The sequence below is a fragment of the Mirounga leonina genome, unplaced genomic scaffold (genome assembly GCF_011800145.1).
Source record: "Mirounga leonina isolate KUSES-001 unplaced genomic scaffold, KU_Mleo_1.0 Mir_125, whole genome shotgun sequence".
In the NCBI taxonomy this organism is placed as follows: domain Eukaryota; kingdom Metazoa; phylum Chordata; class Mammalia; order Carnivora; family Phocidae; genus Mirounga; species Mirounga leonina.
The window spans coordinates 18726764-18747936 of record NW_023270305.1 but is presented as its reverse complement, the minus strand read 5'-3'; the positions used below and the strand labels follow the sequence as shown (position 1 = coordinate 18747936).

Genomic DNA, 21173 nt, shown 5'->3' with positions numbered 1-21173 from the left:
ATGTATATAGAGGTTAAAAACAAAATAACCCCAAATTACATGTATTAACACACATTTAAGAAATATTCAAAGTAAATGGCACAGAAAGTGGGGCTATTCATTAAGACGGGCAGCATGACAAGTGGCATTATTACTCTGCTTTTTCCCAACAAAGTAACATCTAAGAAACAGCCTATGCTGTACATTCTACTTCAGAGGACAGACAAAGCACAATGACAACTGTCAAATACTGCAGTAAGGAAATCTGTATTCTTATCTCAGAATTTCCCAAACCTACTGGACTACAAAACAAGTTTTTATATAATATAGCTATAAACAGACTGCAATACAGTATTCTCCAGATAATCATTTTGGGAAACCCTTCTCTCCTCTGCTTACTTAGGTAGTGTCAGCCAGCAGTTCTATCGGCCAAACTTCCTGAGGTGAGCAACTAGGTTTTACCTAAGCACTTTTCTAAAACTAAGAAATTTCAATTTGTACCCTCCTTCAATCTCCTGTCAAACACTCTTCCCACTCTTCACAAGAAGCAAATATATCCTTAATTCGGTTATCTGGCCCCAAAACCAAACTTTTCTCTCTGACATCATCTAGATACTTTCAAAAGCCATAACCTTCAAATGAAAAACAGGTAAAAGTCTCTTAGTTAAGAAATACATTCTGTAATTCTTCAGACTGTATCATTCACTTTGACGGGAATCACCTAGAGTTAGTAAATGTAAATTTTGAAATAGCATCTATGACTTACTTTAGATACTTCAGGAAAAGAACACATTTCCCATTCATATCACGAGCCTCCATAAACTCGCCAATGAACTACCAATGTAAGAGAATTAACTTAGAAGATATAGTAGTCCACCCCCCCCCTTTATAGGCAGGGGATACATTCCAAGAACCCCTAGTGGACACCTGAAACTGCAGACAGCACAAAACTCTGTATGTACTAGGTTTTATTTGTATACATACATATGATAAAGTTTAATTTGCAAATTAGGCACAGTAAGAGATTAACAGCAATATCTAATAATAAAATAGAATTATAATAATATACTGTATTAAAGTTAGGTCAATGTGTTTTCTCTCCCAAAATATCTTACTATACTGTACTCACTCTTCTTGTGATGATGTGAGATAAAATGCCTATGCGATGAGATGAAGTGAGGTGAATGACATAGGCATTGTGTCCTAGCATTCTGCTACTAGGTTATCTGCTCAGGATAACAGTTGACCTAAGGTAACTGAAACCGTGGAAAGCGAAACCCCGAGTGAGGTGGACTACTATCCCTATTTTACTACAAATGAATGAACTACTTGTAAGTCCTAAAAGGAGGGAATTAAAAATTCTGAACTAGAAGAATTTTTTTCTCTTTCCATAGCTACCTTTTAATACTACATAAGGACAACAACCCCTACCCTAAATATGTATCACAGAAAAAGCCAACAAAAATACATGGTGACTTTCTAGATACCGGGAAGTGAGATAAACAGGGCTATAGTATCTAAAGGAAGTGTGAAAAAGCAACTAGGCATAGATGAGAAAGGTAAAAGTAGGAAAGGGATAAAGAAATAGACCAAAGATAGATACTATAATTACAAAAATACCTACTGAGATTATTGGACCCAGAGAAAAGAGCAAAGCTACAGCATACAAAGGAAAGGTTATGGTTAGAATCAAAAACTTTAAGAGCAGAAAAAAGGAACACTGAGCTCAAACACTTCACTTTACAAAGGAAAAACTGAGGCCCAGAGAGTTTAAGTGACTTGACAAGACCAAAGAGTGAATTAGCAGAAGAATTCAAGCTCTAACCAGGTCTCCAGGTAACCTGTGACCAGTTTATTATTCTTTCCCAGATTAAGAAAATGCAATTGTAGCCCTTTTCTGATGAAGGAGCATTACCTTCATCAGACTAATTTTTTTAAATGAATCTATTCTTTATTTTTCTAGAGCTAATTATACATTTGTAAATTATTCAGGTCATCTTCCTACTTTAAAATTTTTTTCATTGCTAAAAACTACTTCAAAAGACAACTAAGGTTTAACTCCAAATCAGTCTAGCGTTGTCTGGGGGGGCTTTAAAAAAATTTCATGACAATTTAGAATTTAGAGAGCACGTGCTATTCTATACTCACTCTAATTTTTGACAACTGTACTATACAAAGTCGTGTCTCTTCCCCCAGAGATTTAACAAGTTCTATATGCCCTCAGTTCCTGAAATAGGACATTACAGAAGAGCCGCAATTTAGTACCAGTCACTTTTTTAAACTATTGGCTACTTCCCAGGTACTATTATTTTTATCTTAATCAGTCCCCAAAACTCTGATTAACACATGTTAACATAACTCTTTCATGTATTGGGAAATGCATTCAGCCTATAATAAAATGACAAGAATTTGAATTCTGATATTGAAAAACTATTTTGAGATGTACTATTAGCCTTGCCTTTTACAAAACTACATTAAAATCTGAAGCACATGCTTTCACCATTAACATTTCATAAGATAATGAGTGAGGAAGCACTTACTTGATGCCTTAATGTCTATGATTTTATACTTTAAAATTTATTCTCTCTTTACCTGTTTTATTTTGGGGATAAAGAACCTTAATTTCAGTATTACTTTTATTTAACAACAGAATAAATTATGCAAATAAACTGAACACATTCTGAAGGGCTTAATGTGTATTCCTTGACATCTGTGACAAAAATTTAGTAAAACTTTAACTTGTTTGGCTCAAATACATACCATTTAAAATTTAAGTATGGGACTCTACATATACTAATTCAAGATCTCTAATGTTTAACATTTGAGTTTTCTGTGTATATTAGTGAAAATGTAGAGTTTGCATTAACTAAGAAATTTAGAATTAAGTAATATTTAGCTTTACCTATAACTGTATAAATGCAAGGATTTAAACAAGAGATTATCTGACATTTTTAACATACCTGTCACAGAATCTGATCTGGAATGCTCTTCACTGTCTGAATCCTCCAGTAAATCATCACTTAAAGACAAAGTAAAAAATAATTTGAATTTCAAAAAAAGGTATGCATATTATGAGACAAAAAAAAGTTACAACAACCACTGCTCTGCATCTCAAATATAAGTATCATACAAAACTATTAAAACTCGCTTAAATGACATATAAATAGTCTGAGATAATAACCAGTTGACAATGCTGGTATTGGATTACCTTAAAATCATGAAATAAGTATCTGTCTGAAACAGAAAGTGGAAACCTCTAAGAATCTATATTAAAATTTGTAGGGATCTGAAGACTGTTAAGGTGTGACTGGGAAGAGTCAGGTAAATAAACAGATAAAAGAGAGAAGCAGCTAATAAAATCAAGTACAAGCTTCAGGTAGTAAAATTTTAATAACTACTGTATTACTGAATTCAGGAAAGTTGTCCTAAAATCAAATAAAAGAGCTATATAAATACGTGTATATGTACACGTTTACACACACACACACACACCCACGCATTTCATTTTTGCGTTTGCTCTGTTTGTTTTGGAAGGGGTAATAAGAACTCCTTGACAAGCAGGGAAACCATTACAACTCAGAAGTTAGGGATTAAGAGGAGAGGATGTCCCTCCTTGACTCTTCACTCAGATAGTCAAGAAATTGCCAGCCTCCCTCTTTGCATCCATCTTTATCCTCACTCTCATCTGTTAGCAAACAAGAACAAAATGTAATAAAAGATCACTCTAGCACAATATGAGACTGTGTCAGTACTCTATCAGCATGTCTACAGCAGTTCTAAAATTCTGATGACCTCAATTAAAAAAATTAAAAGATATATTTTGAAGGAAAGAAAGAAAATATTAACTCCCTTTTTGAAACAACGTATTTCACTTACAGATGAAATAATGAGGCACTTAAGTAATTTTAAATGAAATGCAAGTTAGTAATCTCTGTTAAAAAAAAATGTTTGAAATATGGGGCAGGGGCAGGGCTTGGTGAGACATTTTTGACAAATTTCTGTGTTTTAAGTTTTTCAAGTGGAAACTGTCCATAAAACAATTCTGTGCTATAATTTAAAACAACAAAAAAGGGGCGCCTGGGTGGCTCAGTCATTAAGCGTCTGCCTTTGGCTCAGGTCATGATCCCAGGGTCCTGGGATCGAGCCCCGCATCAGGCTCCCTGCTCGGTGGGAAGTCTGCTTCTCCCTCTCCCAATCCCCCTGCTTGTGTTTCCTCTCTCACTGTGTCTCTCTGTCAAATTAAAAAAAAAAAGATTTAAAACAACCAAAAAAATATGCAAAAGTTCAAGATCAGCTGCTAATTAGCCTTAAGCTATTTAAATGCTAACTGGCTGATTTCAGAGAAATAATAAAGATACTTGGAAAAATAAATCCCAAGAGGAAATATTAATCATTGGGAATTATCCAGAATAAAGAACTCCAAACCATGAAGACACAAGAGGTTTCAAGTATGGGTTTTCACATTAAAAGAAAACCAAGTTATTACCCAGCTATAAGGAAAAAAGGTTAAATAAAGTAGTTACATATTTTATTTTTTATTTTATTTATTTTTATTTATTTAAGTAGGCTTCACGCCCAGTGTAGAGTCCAACACAGCGCTTGAACTCACGACCCTGAGATCAAAACCTGAGCTGAGATCAAGAGCTGGATACTTAACTGACTGAGCCACTGAGGCGCCCCAGGTAGTTGTATATTTTAAAGAAGGAAATCAAGGTGTCTTGATATGAAATTACAAATAATGTTACAAAGAGTTGCCAGATAATCACCGTAACTGGAAAAACAAAAGTTCTTTCTAAAGTTTTTCAAAATACAATCTTTTTTCAAAAAATTTGATAGAAAAATTCTCATACCATTACATAATAAAATCATATAAGTTCAATGACTGAATTGTACACTAAAAGGGTGAATTTTATGATGTATAACTATACCTTAAAACTCTTAAATATGGGTTAAAAAAACACATAAGTACACATTAAAAAATTTATATATATAAATGTTAACATAACTGGACAACATGATTATGGGTACTCTACGTTTCTTCAAGGTACTTCTCTGTATTGTCCAATTTTTCTATGTTAAGCATGCATTAGGTTTATAACAGACACTAGATTTATTAAAGCCTTTTACATATGCAAAACCTTTTGCAGAGTAAAAAAAATGCAAATTAAATAGGATATTATGAATAAGTTTTAAGTTAGGATTATCTATTTTTGAAAACTGAAGATACACTAGTTATCACATGCATACTTTAGCTTTGATATATCAATACTACATAAACAAGTTCAAAGTTAAAAGCAGGAAATTATTTACCAATTTAAAAAATATAACATATAAAATGAGACAAAAATGTTAATTCATTTAAATTAAATGTGTTCCCAAATAAATAATCTTCCTTCCCAAATATTCTTCCCTGAATAAATTCAGAACAAAGATAAATGTTATCTTTCAAGTAGAAATGGTCATAAACAATCCATAAGCAAACTATACTGCTAATTAAGTTTCTTGGCTAAGTTTTAATTTGTTCAATTAACATACTATTCTTTGAGCTAATGAAACTCACACAGTGTATTTTAAAACAAATATATTGTATATTACGCCACAAAATCAGTATTAGTTTGGTTCAGTATATTCACTACCAATGCAACAGAAATCCTGCTACCTTTGGGGGGAGGGAAAGCAAGAGAGGGAAACTGAGGTTAGAGAGGAAGTTCTACCTCTTCACCTTCCTCCTACCTCCCCAACTTAAGAGTACTCTTTCTGTATGATTCACTTCACTATCTTAGCAGAAAAGAGTCCTTTGACCCTGGAAAGACTACCTCTTAAAAGCACGCAGATATTTATATCTCAACTCCAGCACACTACCCCAACATAATACCTGTCCACCTAAGATACTGGGTGTTTACTGAAAATGTACATTTTACCTAAGTGTGTGTGTGCGCATGTGTGTAATCTTAAAAAGTACGTCTTGATTCAATTTTTTTTTTTTTTAAGATTTTATTTATTTGCGAGAGAGAGAATGAGAGACAGCATGAGAGGGAGGAGGGTCAGAGGGAGAAGCAGACTCCCCGCCGAGCAGGGAGCCCGATGCGGGACTCGATCCCGGGACTCCAGGATCATGACCTGAGCCGAAGGCAGTCGCTTAACCAACTGAGCCACCCAGGCGCCCTTGATTCAATTTTTAATCCCCAAATTACAAAACTCCAAGACGAAAGTTCTAACTATAATCAGTGTTCAGGGGCACCTGGGTGGCGCAGTCAGTTAAGCACCGACTCTTGGTTTCAGCTCAGGTCGTGATCTCAGGATGGGGCTCCACACTCAGCAGAGTCATTTCAGATTCTCTCTACCTCTCCCTCTACCCCTCCTGTTTGTGCTCTCTCTCTAAAATAAGTAAATAAATCTTTTTTTTTTTAAATTTATTTGACAGAGAGAGAGACAGTGAGAGAGGGAACACAAGCAGGGCGAGTGGGAGAGGGAGAAGCAGGCTTCCCACGAAGCAGGGAGCCCGATACAGGGCTCGATCCCAGGACCCTGGGATCATGACCTGAGCCGGAGGCAGACGCTTAACAACAGAGCCACTCAGGCGCCCCAGTAAATAAATCTTTAAAAAAAAATAAATTTAATTAAATCAGTGCTCAGAAGCACATACCAATTTCATTATCTTCTATTAATTTTTCACTAACTTCTAAGAAAATCACAGAGCTCAAGCACACTTAACTTTCTAGTCCAATTGACAAATGTGATCAAAAGTCAGAGAGCAGGCCACCTGCTTTTCCATCAAGCTGGGAATTTATTCACACAGATTTTATAATAACTGAGAACAGCCACGAAGCTTTAATTCAGTCTGTTTCAGAGCTCAGGCCACATTCATTTACGTACCCATAATTTATTCATCTTATTACCAAGAAAGACTAGACAGAGGTAACCTTCCCAACTACTATACTGTGAATTTTCCATTAATTCCATTAATGAAACAATTTGCACTAATTTTTACGTTAGGTTTTTTTTTTTTTTTTTTAAGATTTTATTTATCCACTTGACAGAGACACAGCGAGAGAGGGAACACAAGCAGGGGGAGTGGGAGAGGGAGAAGCAGGCTTCCTGCCGAGCAGGGAGCCCAATGTGGGACTCGACCCCAGGACCCTGGGATCATGACCTGAGCCAAAGGCAGACGCTTAACGACTGAGCCACCCAGGCACCCTAAGTTTTATGTTAGTTCTTAATGAAAGTACATGCCACCAAAGAGACTGTGAAGTAAAATATTGTTAAATCACATTGGCTGTGGTATAACGTCTATCGCACATCAGTAACATTAGAAGCCCCTGCAAGTGAAATGACAGATCGCCTCAGCATCAGGACATCTGATCACAGTTATAGGCTCCATTTCATACTGCTACCTTCAGAATTTTAAAAAGGAGTAGCTTCTACTGCTTGAGACAAGGTGAGTGGTTTTTGGAACCCTTCGTTCTGTCTGCTTGAGAATACTGCACATGTTGCTCTATAATCCTAGCCCAGTTCAGAGTTACAACTGCAGTGTCTTGGGAGACAAGTGGGTAAAGTAGAATTATACTTTGACTCTCCAACCCCCACACAGATCAAATACAGCTACAGAAATCAAGACTGTCAGAAAAGCTGAAAGGAAAAGAATCCAACACAACAATTTTACCAAAATGTCTCTACAGCAATAATTATCATGCCTCAACTCATTGCTGACTACTGATAAACTGTTTTAAATAATCAGGTCATCTTGCCTAGCCACGGGTTATTTCACTATTCATTAGCACTTCTACAATTTGAGGTGCTAATGAAAACAAGTGGAAACCAAAATCATTTGGTTCAACTGCACTAGGAAAAGATTTAGAAAAAGGTAAAATAAGTTTAATCCAAGGATTCTGTTTCATTAGACTTTATTTTTCAGTGCACCAATTATTTCTAACTGGCAGAGATTGAGACAGAAAATAAAGTACATTTTACAGACGATGGCATTTCTGAATGAAAATTTTTCTCAAGTATCACACAGCTCCTTCAGATATTATAATTAAATGTTTGTTCTCTACTCTTTTGAACTAATAATTTTTTCTGCCCCTTTAATTAGAATTAAGAGAATATAAAATTTAGGAAAACACATAACTTTTATAAATGCCACTAAAAAAAATTCACATACCTATCTCCTTCCAATTTTGGTATGTCTGAGCAGCTAGAGGAGTCCTCCAGCCACGCCAAAGTTGGTCTCCTTGATTCAACTGCCGAGCTTGGTTCTCCCGACAGAATAAGCTGTTGTACAATTGCTGGGTCATATGCATTAATTTCAAACTTCAAGTGCACCTAAACGAATGAAAATCCTAAGTTTAAGACTGATTTTTTGCTCAATTACTAATCTGTTACTTCAAAATTAAAACATACCTTCATAAGTTTGGAAACATCCCATATGCAGATCTTTCCTCGTTTTGTTGCAGCAGCTAGAAAATGAGGGCAGCTTCCCGACCCAAAGCAAGCTATTCTGTCAGTTCCATCAGTACAGGGAAACTGTGCAGGACTTGTTGCGAGAGTGACGGACAACGGCACATTCTGTGTGTGCTCACCTTTCACAAACGGGCAGTTTGGGGAGTGTCTCTCGTGTTCAGACCTTTACACAGATTAAGGAAGGAAAGGTTTACTGAACAACAAAGCTGTCAAGTCTGTGGATTAAAACAGAACTCCAGGATCATCTTTTCTTTTTTAAAAAACAAAGTATGATTTATTAAAAAGACTCAAATGCTACTTCATTCAATCCTATCAAGATCACTCTAACATATTCAACCCCTCACTGTAGTAGATTTTATTCCCTTTAATGGATTACACATAAAATCAGTCTCTGATGAAACAAAAATGCTATAGTATAATTTATACTATATTCACATACTGATAAAATTGTGTAAAGTCTGGTATTTCCTCACACAGTTTCCTACAACTGTAAATAAGTAACTACTTTGTTTCGGTTTAAAATTGTCCATAAAGGGGGGCGCCTGGGTGGCTCAGTCGGTTAAGCGTCTGCCTTTGGCTCAGGTCATGATCCCAGGGTCCTGGGATCGAGCCCCGCATCGGGCTCCCTGCTCCGCGGGAGGCCCGCTTTTCCCTCTCCCACTCCCCCTGCTTGTGTTCCCTCTCTGGCTGTCTCTCTCTCTGTCAAATAAATAAATAAAATCTTTAAGAAATAAAAATTAAAAAAAAAAAACTCTCCATAAAGGTACAGCATGGTGACAATAGCTAGTAATATTTTATTATATACCTGAAATTTGAGAAGAGGATATGTCTTAAATTAGATCTTAACACATGTACACACACCAAGTGGTAACTGTACAGATGATGGATATATTAATTAGCTTGACTGTGGTGATCTTTTATATATACCAAAACAGCAAGTTGTACACTTTAAATATATACAATTTTTACATGTCAAAGATATCTCTCTACAGCTATTTTTAAAATTAATTATATATAATTATATGCCTATCTGTATTTATCAGTGGCCACAACTGTAAATGACATATAATAAAAACTTAAATGTCATTCATATCACAAAAAACTTTTTAGTAAAGATCTGAAAGCAAAAAGATCTACAGAGTATGGATAAAATGACCTATATTAAGAACACAGAAATACATCTTATACATTCACTACAGGACCAGACCAGCTAAATAACTTCTAAACAAAGTCTCTTTTCAAAGTAACACAGAAAGATAATATTCATAGACTGTACATTATTTCTTTCACATAAATGATTAATGAGCAAAAAGAAACATTAAATTTCTTTACTTAGAAAATTCTAACATGTTTAATAAAAAATACAACACTAGGAATTCTCAAGACTAGTATAATGACTTTAAAAATCTTCCCAAATATTGAAAGCAGGATCAACTTTAACACTTAAAAATTATGTCTCCTTAGCCTGGTGATGGGTATTAAAGAGGGCATGTATTGAATGGAGCACTGGGTTTTATATGCAAACAATGAATCATGGAACACTACATCAAATACTAATGATGTAATACATGGTAATTAACCTAATAAAATTTTTTTAAAAATTATGTCTCCAACTTTGTGACTACTTTCTTTCTGGTTATTCTTTTTTTTTTTTTTTTTTTACTCTCACTAGCTGTAATTACAAGGCACTATTTGAAATGTCAGGATGCTGCTACCGAAAAAAGAACTTTTTTTTTTTTTAATTTCCATGGCAAAGAAAGGAAAACTGTACTTATAAAATATGCCATTCCTTAGGGTGTATATATTTCTTTTTACAAGGCACCTGTGACTTACCTATATCCATATGTAAACCCTGGACAATTTGCAATATGCAGACGTCTTACATAAGTGTTTTTACATGACACCCCCAAGCACATTTTTTTTTTTTAAGATTTTATTTATTTATTTATTTGACAGAGAGAGACACAGAAAGAGAGGAAACACAAGCAGGGAGATGGGAGAGGGAGAAGCAGGCCCCCCGCCGAGCAGGGAGCCCGATGCAGGGCTCGATCCCAGGACCCTGGGATCATGACCTGAGCCGAAGGCAGACGCTTAACCGACGGAGCCACCCAGGCGTCCCCCCAAGCACATATTTTGACTGGATTCCCTTCCCAACTAAATCCTACGGTATTTTCCTCTTTCCATCCTTCTTTCTTCCCTGAGTTTTAACTTTTTAATTAAACTGTTTTTATACAAGTGACACCTAACTATATAAAAGAAAGCTAAATACCACTCAATTACAATATCCAATCCCAGTAATCTCTTTTCCCACCTCCAAATAACATCTTTTATGAATTTAAGTGGTATACTTCTAAAATATTTTTATGTTTTTATATATATATATGTACATGTAAGAAAATTTTCATTTAAATAAAAGTACTACTGTATGAATCATCCTACAATAAACTTCTTGACACAATAACGTAACTAAAAGTTACTGATGGTGAAGAATAGAGAGCAAACTATTGATTCCTTTTCACTGTTGGACAATAGTAGATTATATGAACATACCACATTTTATCTGGCTATTCCATCCTGACAAACATTTAAATATGAGAGTCCCATTGTCCACCTGCAAGTCTTCCTTCTTTTCCCACTTACAGATTCAGGAGGTACCTAGGCTCAGCTTCCCAACTCTCTTCAATCCTGTTCCCTCCTATTCATTTAGAACACTGTGTCCTCAAAGCCCTCAGAGATACTACCAATTGCTTAAATTTGAGGAATCCTGAATCCTGGGGCAAGAAGAAATAGAATCCTCAATTCCCTCACCATGTCAAGAAAAGATAGGTTTTGACAGCCCAAACTGAATATGTGAATAAATTTCCTCCCCCAAAAATATTTATGAACAAAGTTACATTCTATAACGTCAAGGTATAATTTTTTAGGGATGGCTGAAATAACTGAGGATCAGCCTGAGAAATTAAAAAATACATGTTAAAATGGTTTCTATATTATATAAATAGTTTCTAGGGGAAAAGACTGAGTTCCAAACAGAACCTTAACCTAAACTGGAAACCGCACACGTTCAACTCTCAGTCCACAGATAGATGCAACTTCAATTTTTCATACAGTAAACCGCACTGCAAGCTGGAATCCATATGTACACTCCAACAGGCTTTAGCTAGTTCACCCTATTCACAACAGCTGATTAACACTGAGAGACCTCAAACTAATTTTACTACAAACAAATCCTTGCTCCATCACTAATTAGTCATATGCCCTTTGGCAAATTTTATTTTCTTTATTTACAATAGGATAATAATTCCTATCCCTCCTATAAAATGAAGATAGTAATGCCTATTTCATAGGGTTAATATGAGAATTAAACGAGTTAAAAATATATAAAGTACTTAGGATGGTACCTGTTAAGTAGAACTATATAAATATTTGCTCTTATTATTACTATTTCTATTAATAAATTGGCCTGTTATTTGTAAAAATTAGGTTTCAATACACGATCTCTAATGTTTAACCAAGTTCTAAACTTTCATCCATTAGAATTCAAAATTACCACAGACTCCCTAAAATTACTTCGAAGTTAAAAAAGTAAAATCATAAGGCTCTGCTCTGTGGATTCCCTACCGACAGGTTGCCTGCAACTGACCAAGATTAAACTGCTGAAGTTAACCATGTTGTATCAACTTATTTATCATAGCCTTCTGGTTCAGGGCCTACATCTATTCTTTGGCACTTCTCCCATGTAGATTTTAGGAAGTCAAGACCTTAGTTACTACATGCCAAGTGATGTGACAGAGCATAGACAGTGCTATTTCATTCTCTTAGGACAAAGGCAAAAATACAGATGGAAAAAGGCAAGAATATGAAAAACAGAAAATTTAGAAGCCTACTTATAGGATTAACTTAGCCTATTACATTCAGAAAAATTAGAACTCACCAAGGTTCATCAGTAGGTTCCCAACAAACGAGACATACACTACAAGTAAAACACATGGCTCTATCATCTCCAGATGAGGCAGGCTGCAAATTTATAAAGACAGAAAAGGTTAATATTAAAATAACCTTTTAATAAAAACTCTTCTAAAAACGTTCATAATCTTAGGTAAAAAGCACAGAGGAAAAGACAATTCGCCTATACACTGATTCCAAAAATACAGTGAATGCCCAAATGTTTAAAAATTTACTACTTTATTTGAAAAACTGTGTTTCGTCAAAAAATGAGCACTAAATCAAACATGGAGGCACACACATACTCAATCTCTAATAGCATCTTCTAAATGCATTACTGAAGTATCTGAAATAGTTAAATATATAAGGAAATAGAGTATAACATATTTTATTATTAAAAACTGAATATCATACAACCACACAAGAAAGGCCAAGTAAAAAGGAAAAGCAAACTAGAGAACCTAATTCATGTAATATTCTTTAATCACACAGGACAAAATGTCATATATATAAAATAATACATCAAAATCTGAACTAAAATATAGCTCTGAAAACAAACATTAATATTTTTGAGGACTTACTCTACTTAGCACCTACTATGCATATAGATGTAAATTCATTTATATTTTTTAAAATTAAGAATAATTCGTCCTTAACACAGGCAGAAGATTCTAGAAAATCTGTGACTTGATCTCTTCGCAAAGATAGAATACAAGGAACAATAATTCAACTGAAAAAATACCAAGGCATCACTTCACAGATACTGTTTTAGGAAATGACACCAAGTAGCAATGAAGATAAATTATCAGGAAAAATGGTCCATATTCAAACTTTAAGTTACAAAATAATTTCAGTAATACTAGTATCAGCCAGCCTCCAAACTAATCTATCTTCAGCTGGAAATCTGAAAGACTGTGAGTAAAACAGTCAAATATAGATAAATTTCTGATTTAATTTTAGTTAAGATATTCTGAACACTTCAAGATAACTAAGGAATAATCACTCTTCAGACTCTTTACAATAGTTACTTCAATGTATTTCAAAGTTTAGTTGAATTCTAAAATTAAGTAAGCATGCTTTATGTAAACTGACATGTATTAAATTGCTTAGATTCTTTAGCAGTGGTAAGCCATTCTACGCTACCCAGTTTAAGCCTCCTTTAATTAGTAATTATGCCCATCTGAAGTCATTTTTCTTAACTTCCCTCTACTTTAGCTCAGTGAACCTCTCTATAATGTCCCACTCTCGTCTCTTTGTCACACGAATCCCTATACTGTACACTTTCCTCTTTTCCTACATAAATCTATTTTCCTTGACTAATCATTCCTCTTTCTGTGCAATTTCTTAATCAGTTCTTCAAAGTATATCTTCAGGTTGCACTGTACCATCCTCAATGCTGCTTCTACAGTTATACAGAAGTATGTGGGTAATTTATATCCCAATCAAAATTAGAGTTTCCGGAGTAACTGCAATGTGTTACTTTTGTTGCATTACCCTCAGTATCTACTATTCTGTTAGGAATGTAGAAATCAAGAAGTGAAAATAAACACACATCCAAAGAGAACACTTTTCAAAAAGCAAATCTGAAGAATACTGCCTGGCTTCTGGAGGAAAAAGATATGAAGCATTAACTCAGTTGACTTGTAACAACTATTTTTTTTCCTTTTTGTACACAATACATAATATAGGAAATAGTATTCAAAGGTACAAGAAAAAAACAAAACTCACACAAATGCATACACACAAGCACACAGTGAGGTTGCATAAATCAAGTTCTTGAGAAAGTATTAAATATTGATGATTTTACTGAAGACTAAAAAAACTGAAAAAAAAATGTTTTTTAAGTCTTTTTTACCTGATGGTAAAATCCAGCTTGAGCCATGGGATCCGGCTGTGCCCATCGATAGCCTACATGAGGCCATGAGGTAAATGTCTCCCGTCTGTTAGCTTCACTATACATCAGCGATCTACAAGTAAACATACTTTATGTAATCGAAATTAGGCATCCTACTGAAGGAAAATTTTACTGGATTATCAACAAAAACTGGGAATGGTCTAACGACCAAGTTCAAATGTGTATTTTAAACTAAAAATGATCGCTTTTAGGAATTTCCCTTAAACACTATAGGGAAAAAGAAACCTGATTGATGGCTACAACTGATAATTTTAGGGGTAGATTAAATTAACGAATGTTACATAATTACCAAGCAGAAAACACAAAATCTAGAGACATAAAGACAGAGTCATATGCTTTCATCATGTCCCAAGTTTGCATAAATGGCTAAAACCATAACCAAAGTGGTTTTATCTCAACCATGTCGAGAAAGTATTTTCCAGTTTAATTTTTTTTTTTTTTTTTAAGTAGAAAGCTATTTTCTTTCTGTTCTTTCTCCAGAGAAATCCTTTTCTAGGAAAGCTGTACTCTCCAGGGAACTATAAAAATAGAAAATCTTCATACATGTTTTCATATTAAAGTATATTAGCTCACTGAGTAAACCTATAACCTAGAGTATTTTTTAAATGAGTTGTTTTAAAAAAATTTTTTTTAATTTACTTTTTTAAGTAAGCTCTATGCCCAACGTGGGGCTATGACGCCAAGATCAAGAGCCGCATGCTCTACCAACTGAGCCAGTCAGGCACCCAATCTAAAGTATTATTTTAAAGAATGATACCAAACTTAGAAACAGTCCAAATGGCTTCAAGAAAGAAAGGACTGGTGACAAAGGTTACTCTTCTTAACACAAAAGTGCAAATGACAACAGGAAGGAAGGAAGGAAGGAAAAAAAAAAAGAAAGTGGTAAAGGTCATCACAGTGAGACCAGAAAAATACTTTTCTCTAAATTCTTCCCTAAATTAGTACATAATTTCCTATAATACTGCTAGTGAGCTTATTAGGTTTAACTCATAGTTGTGTTCTGGTTTGAAAAAAACAAAGTTGGATTAGAGAAGCCTTATCATTTACACGCTATAGATGTCTTCAGGATCTGTGTCAGACAGAAAACCATCCACTTACTTATATTACCAAACAAAAGAGCAATAGCATCTAACAGACCCTAACTCAAACCTCCAACAGACCTAAGTTCATGAACGTCCTCATAAGTTCCTACATTCATTCTTAATGAAACAATTACCACAGACTACATCAAAATTAGTATTTTGAGACATTTAAACACCTCCAGAAACACAATATCCTATCCAGTGAGTGAATTTCCTAAAATAGACATTCACCACAGATTACACAGATTTCTTTAGAAACCCAGCTACTATTTGCAAAGAAAATAGCTCTGAAGGGCTGTTTTATAATCTCAAGATAGGCATAGCTCTAGGAAAAGAAATACTTATTCCAGGTACATTTTCCCCCTCTCCAGACATCTTCTAAGGAATATTTTAATGATAACCACACCCCGTTATCACCCGGTAGATTAAAAATGATAGTCTACACTTGCCCAAGAGACAAGACAATGCAGTGTTACTATAGAATATTAAAACCCTTCCCAAATGTTAACACAACCAACAGAAGTTATTTACATAATAACAGAATCACTCAACAAAAAATAGGCAACTGATCAAGCAAAAGTCTCAGTTCACCAAGAGCTAAGCTAGTAAGTATCGCAAACTAATATAAGAGCCACACTTAATAGAAGTTAATATATTCAGTAGGGGCTTTGCTAACATCAGCCTGTACTATTTATAAACGTACTTTAGAAAAAAAGCATAGGAAGTTATAATTCACATCTAGTGAAAATGTGAAATGCTACATGGGAAGGCAAATGTGAACTTACCAAAACTGCTAAATTTAATATTTCATTACAGCATTTCTAAACTTTATACTTTTGGTAAGAATCTGATGTTATGGGTCAACTGGGTGGCTCAGATGGTTAAGCATCTGCCTTCAGCTCAGGTCATGATCTCCTGATCCTGGGACTGAGCCCCCCAGCTCAATGGGGAGTCGGCTTCTTCCTCTCCCTCTGCCTCTCCCCCCGCTCATGCTCGCTCTCTCTCTCAAAATGAATAAAATCTTAAAAAAAAAAAACCAATCTAATATTATTTCAAACAACAAATCATTTTTTAAATGAACATATTACTATTGGCTTTTTTACAAAGTTTTATACAAAGCAGGACCTCAACGAATCTCTACTGAAGAAAATAACGGTTGAGGTATGATTTCTGTAATACACTGTTTAAATCCAGGGCAGGCAGCATAAAAATCTTAATTCAAAATTGCCCTAATTGATTTTTTAACTCTTTTCCTTTTTTAAGTAGAAAATAATATATGGCTCTTATACATAGGTTCTGGCATAGCTTTTCAATTTATGAAAATTCATCTCAAAGGTCACAAAATTTCATCAAGACAAAATAATTCTTACCTATTGAATAATTATATTTTCACGTAGACTCAAATATTTACTAAATATGGAGCTGGAATTTTCAAAACAGTTTTATGACCCCTTTAAATACCTTCCAAGCACCAAGAGAAATTGTTTAACAGCACTTCAAGTACTAATTCACTTCATTATTTTTATGAGAATCTGAATGGTTTTCCAAAATACTCTGAAATACGTTTTGAATCATAATTAAATTTTTGTTATTTTTGGTTAATCCAAAAACCTAATCAATTCAATTTCACTGTAACATCTCTTTATAAGCAAGGTTATACCTGTCCACAGAACGGCCTGGCCCCACTCCAAGTTCTGGACGAGCACTAGGTAAGAGGTAAGACAATCTGTCCATCACTGAGGATGCCACAGGTAAGGCAGCAACATTTTGATTTATTTTCTTGAGTTCATTCACAATGGCACTGGCAATGGACTTCAACACATGATGAGGAAGATGAAATGTAACTGTGGCCCACTGAAATAAATTGGGAGTGTAAGCAAAGGAAAATGTACTCAACAGTTTAAACCAAAACTGTAACTTATACATTATAAAATAAAGAACTATTCATCAGTCTCAAGTTCGTTTACTCCATTAATTCATCATTTAAAGCAGGCTCTTACAATTATTTAAAAAAATGAAACCTCAATTAGAAAAAGACACCTTAAAACCTGATGGTAGCACATCTTCTTACATATGTATCAACAATTTAGGATAACAAAAATCATCCATTATTTTTCATATTCCTCCAGCACATTTACAACGTTAAGCACAAACCAGGCACTCTCTGTTCATAAGAATGTACTTATACAGTGTAGTGATACTGTACATATGTGTAGGCATATGAGGATTTAATTCAGTTTCGCAGACTCCTAATGTATTTATTGTTGTCACTATACACAGAGTAACGAAAAGCACAGATCTTGTCGTCACAGACTTGGATTCCAAGACCATCTTTACCATCAACTACGTGACCCTGGTCAAATTAATTTCATTCTCCCGCTTCTGCAATATGAGGAAAAACGAATACCTACTCACACAATGTTCTTATGAAAATTCAAGTGAGAACTGGTACAATGTTTAATACAGTAAGCATTCAATAAATATTAACTACAATTATTTAACATTAAAATTATTTTAAAAGTTAGAAAGCAAAGATGCTAAGTATTATTCTTCTGGAGAAATAAAGTCTATAAAATAGTTTCATTTCTATATCCTTCCCTGCTCACCCTATGATTTCCATTCTGTCTAGTACATTCTAGGCAGCCTACTAAATTATAACATCCATCTAACTAGAAAAACTTTTGGACAGAAACACGACTTGAATTGCTAGAGAGAGAGAGAGTGATAGAGACAAAGAAAATGAAAGCCTCTTATTTTGTTCCTAGAACTAACCCATTCATAGATCCAGAGCCGCTTACCTGAATCCCCTTGAGAAAGGGCACTACAATAATGCCCCATCATACACTGTAAATCGTACTCCAAACATTCCCCAAAGGTCCCTGCAGACATGCACTACTAGCGTCACTGTCCACTGGGAAATGGAAAATATTGTGATCTTTCAGGCTTTACAAAGTAGCAGCACTGAACTGATGTAAAACATCACTGTGGTCCACTAGTGAAAGTAGGGACTTATGATGGTCAAATGGTTAATAGAGTTCTGGCCCAAAGTTATTTCCGTGAGCTCTGTGGATCCCTGTACCTATCTTGTAGTTATTTGTCCAGTTCCCAAAAGCGTAACTGGAAGAGATATAAAACAGGCAACCAGAAAAATTTCCACATTGTTTCTCTAGTCCTCTTTAAGAACTATTAAAGGAAGAAGGGCCAAGCGGAAACCCCTAGAATTTCCATTCTCTACAAACCTACTAAACCAGAGCAAAACCACAATTCCTGAGGAAATTTATGAGATTAACACCACTATAAGAGATCTAAAAAATACAGGAGAATTCAAACTATCTCACCTTCATTTAACTGGCCTGTTTGGCCTATGCAAAACATAAAAGGATCTGAAAGAAAAACTGGATTATAAACTATCACGTGACTTCAATTGCAGCTGCTATTCCAGGTATCTTTACTAAAGCAAATCAACAAGTCCCTTGATATCTGGTAGGCAATTACAGTTCTGTGAAATACTTTTTTTTATACTAATTTTAATTTTTAAAAGATTTTATTTACTTATTTTGACAGAGAGAGAGAGAGAGAGACACAGCGAGAGAGGGAACACAAGCAGGGGGAGTGGGAGAGGGAGAAGCAGGCTTCCCGCGGAGCAGGGAGCCCGACGCTGGGCTTGACCCCAGGACCCTGGGATCATGACCTGAGCTGAAGGCAGACGCTTAACAACTGAGCCACCCAGGTGCCCCTCTATACTAATTTTTAAGAACCATCCAAAAGTAGACTGCTTTTATCTGGCAGTAACAATCAATCTTCAGTCCTACCCTGGGACTATTGCTCATGTTCTTTACCATATCTAGTCTGTAGAAATCTTAATCAACTTAATATCCGCAGCTCACCACACTGGTCTACTATATCATGCTGTAACACACTGTAACATCACGCTGGCTGGTCCAGATGAGGAGGAAGTAGCAAGGAGCTTACATGCCTTACTAAGACACAGCAAGCCAGAGAGGATCAATAATGCCCAGAAAAACTCAGACTACAACCGTTGTTAAGTTCCTGGAAGTCCAGTGGTCTGAGCATGTCAGGGTATTTCCTCCAACATGAAAGACAAGTTGCTACAACTTATAAAAGCAAATAGTGAAAAAGAGGCACAATGCTTGGTGGGCCTAATTGGATTCTGGACCCACTATCCGACATATCTGAATGTGCTACTCTAACTCAATTATCAAAGAATATAGGCACAGAACAAGAAGCTCTGCAACAGGTCCTGGCTGAACCACAAGACGTCCTGCCACTTTTACCACTGAGCATATACAATGACACTGGAAGTGTGTACAGCAAGTAAAGATGCTGAAAGGCCTGTCTGGCAAGCTGAACTGGGACAATCACTAGCACAGTGCTAGGGTAAAGCCACAACCTCCCCTGTAAATAACTGTTCTTTTCAGAACAGTTTCTGGCTTCTCAGTCCCTGACAGAAATTCATACCAATCCATGAAATAATTGTGCGATCAGAGGCACCTGGGGGGCTCAGTTGGTTAAGCGTCTAACTCCTGATTTCGGCTCAGGTCACATGACCTCAGGATCATGAGACTGAGCCTCGCCTTGGCCCCGCACTCAGTAGGGAGTCTGCTTGAGATGCACTCTCTCTCTCCTTCTGCCCCTCCCCCCTCTCTAAAATAAACAAATCTTAAAAAAAAAATGCCTGTGTGATCAGAGCTGTCCATCGTAAACTATATGTTGTATGACACACCAAACCATAATACTGGGAACAAAAGACAAGTCTCTTTTCATTGAGTGGTTTACAAGAGATCAGTCTTGAGAAAGTCCAAAAGGCCAGTTTTGGACAAGCTGAATAAGCAAGTAACTCAGACTTCTACAATACTTACTCTCGTTATAATCCCTCCTTCTCATTCTACATTGATGGCTTCACAGAGAACTCCTTACGAGGTAATTGTGGAAGAAAACCCTTGGCTCTGATGTACAGATGGTTCTGCACATCAGGCTGGTACCACCCTAAAGTGATGGCTGCAACATTACAACCCCAATCAGGACAGCGGGGAAGGTAAATCTCAGTGGGCAGAACTTCAACCAGTATATGAGGCTGTGCTCTTTGTCTGGATTGAGAATTGTCCATAAGTAAAGATCCTCAATGATAAACAGACAGTAGCTAATGTTCTGGCTGGATGGTCAGGCATTTGGAAAGATCAGGACTGCAGTCAAGGGTAAAGGTGTAAGGACAGACCTCTCAAAATAAACAGATTGGGAAAATATTCATGAGTCACACAAATGCTCATCAAAAGACATCTACTTCAGAGGAAATGGACAAATTATACACATTGTATGAATGTCACTTACCCTCTTTCCATAGCCACTCCCAACGCTTTGCTCAATGGACCTGTATGCAAAGTGCCATGGCAACAAAGATGGAGATAATACAGGTCCAACAACACAAACATCCCCTCACTAAGACTAACTAGGCTACAGCTTTTACTGATTGCCTAATCTACCAATAGCAGATACCAAAGCTGAGCCACCAATATCACACCATTTTCCAGGGGGAATAGCCAGCTATCTGATTACAAGTTGATTATACTGGATTCCTTCAGCCATGGATTGGGCATCAACTTGTATTCACTATAATAAATGTGTTCTAGATATGCATTTACTTGTTCTACCTAAAATGCTTCTGCCATACTATTAAACCCCTGCCTATGGACTAAGAGAACGGCTTATGCACTATCATGGTATTCCACACAACTTTGCTTCTGACCAAGAAAGCACTTCAAAGCAAAAAACAA

At 35.7% G+C, this 21173-nt stretch overlaps 1 protein-coding gene across 12 annotated transcripts in view; it reads right to left on the bottom strand.

The window, feature by feature from the left end:
• The window catches only part of BIRC6 (baculoviral IAP repeat containing 6), a 227928-nt gene that overhangs the window by 173014 nt on the left and 33741 nt on the right, over positions 1 to 21173 (bottom strand). For all 12 annotated transcript variants that reach the window (XR_004678476.1, XM_035000880.1, XM_035000872.1 and 9 more), the window contains exons 4-9: positions 17042 to 17235; positions 14240 to 14351; positions 12374 to 12456; positions 8380 to 8602; positions 8141 to 8301; positions 2940 to 2998 (exon numbers count right to left, since the gene is read on the bottom strand). Coding sequence is in view for 11 of the 12 variants with exons in the window: in XM_035000880.1 (XP_034856771.1) it covers positions 2940 to 2998; positions 8141 to 8301; positions 8380 to 8602; positions 12374 to 12456; positions 14240 to 14351; positions 17042 to 17235 (832 nt within the window). In the remaining variant the exon portion in view is untranslated. The remainder of the gene's footprint in view (positions 1 to 2939; positions 2999 to 8140; positions 8302 to 8379; positions 8603 to 12373; positions 12457 to 14239; positions 14352 to 17041; positions 17236 to 21173) is intronic.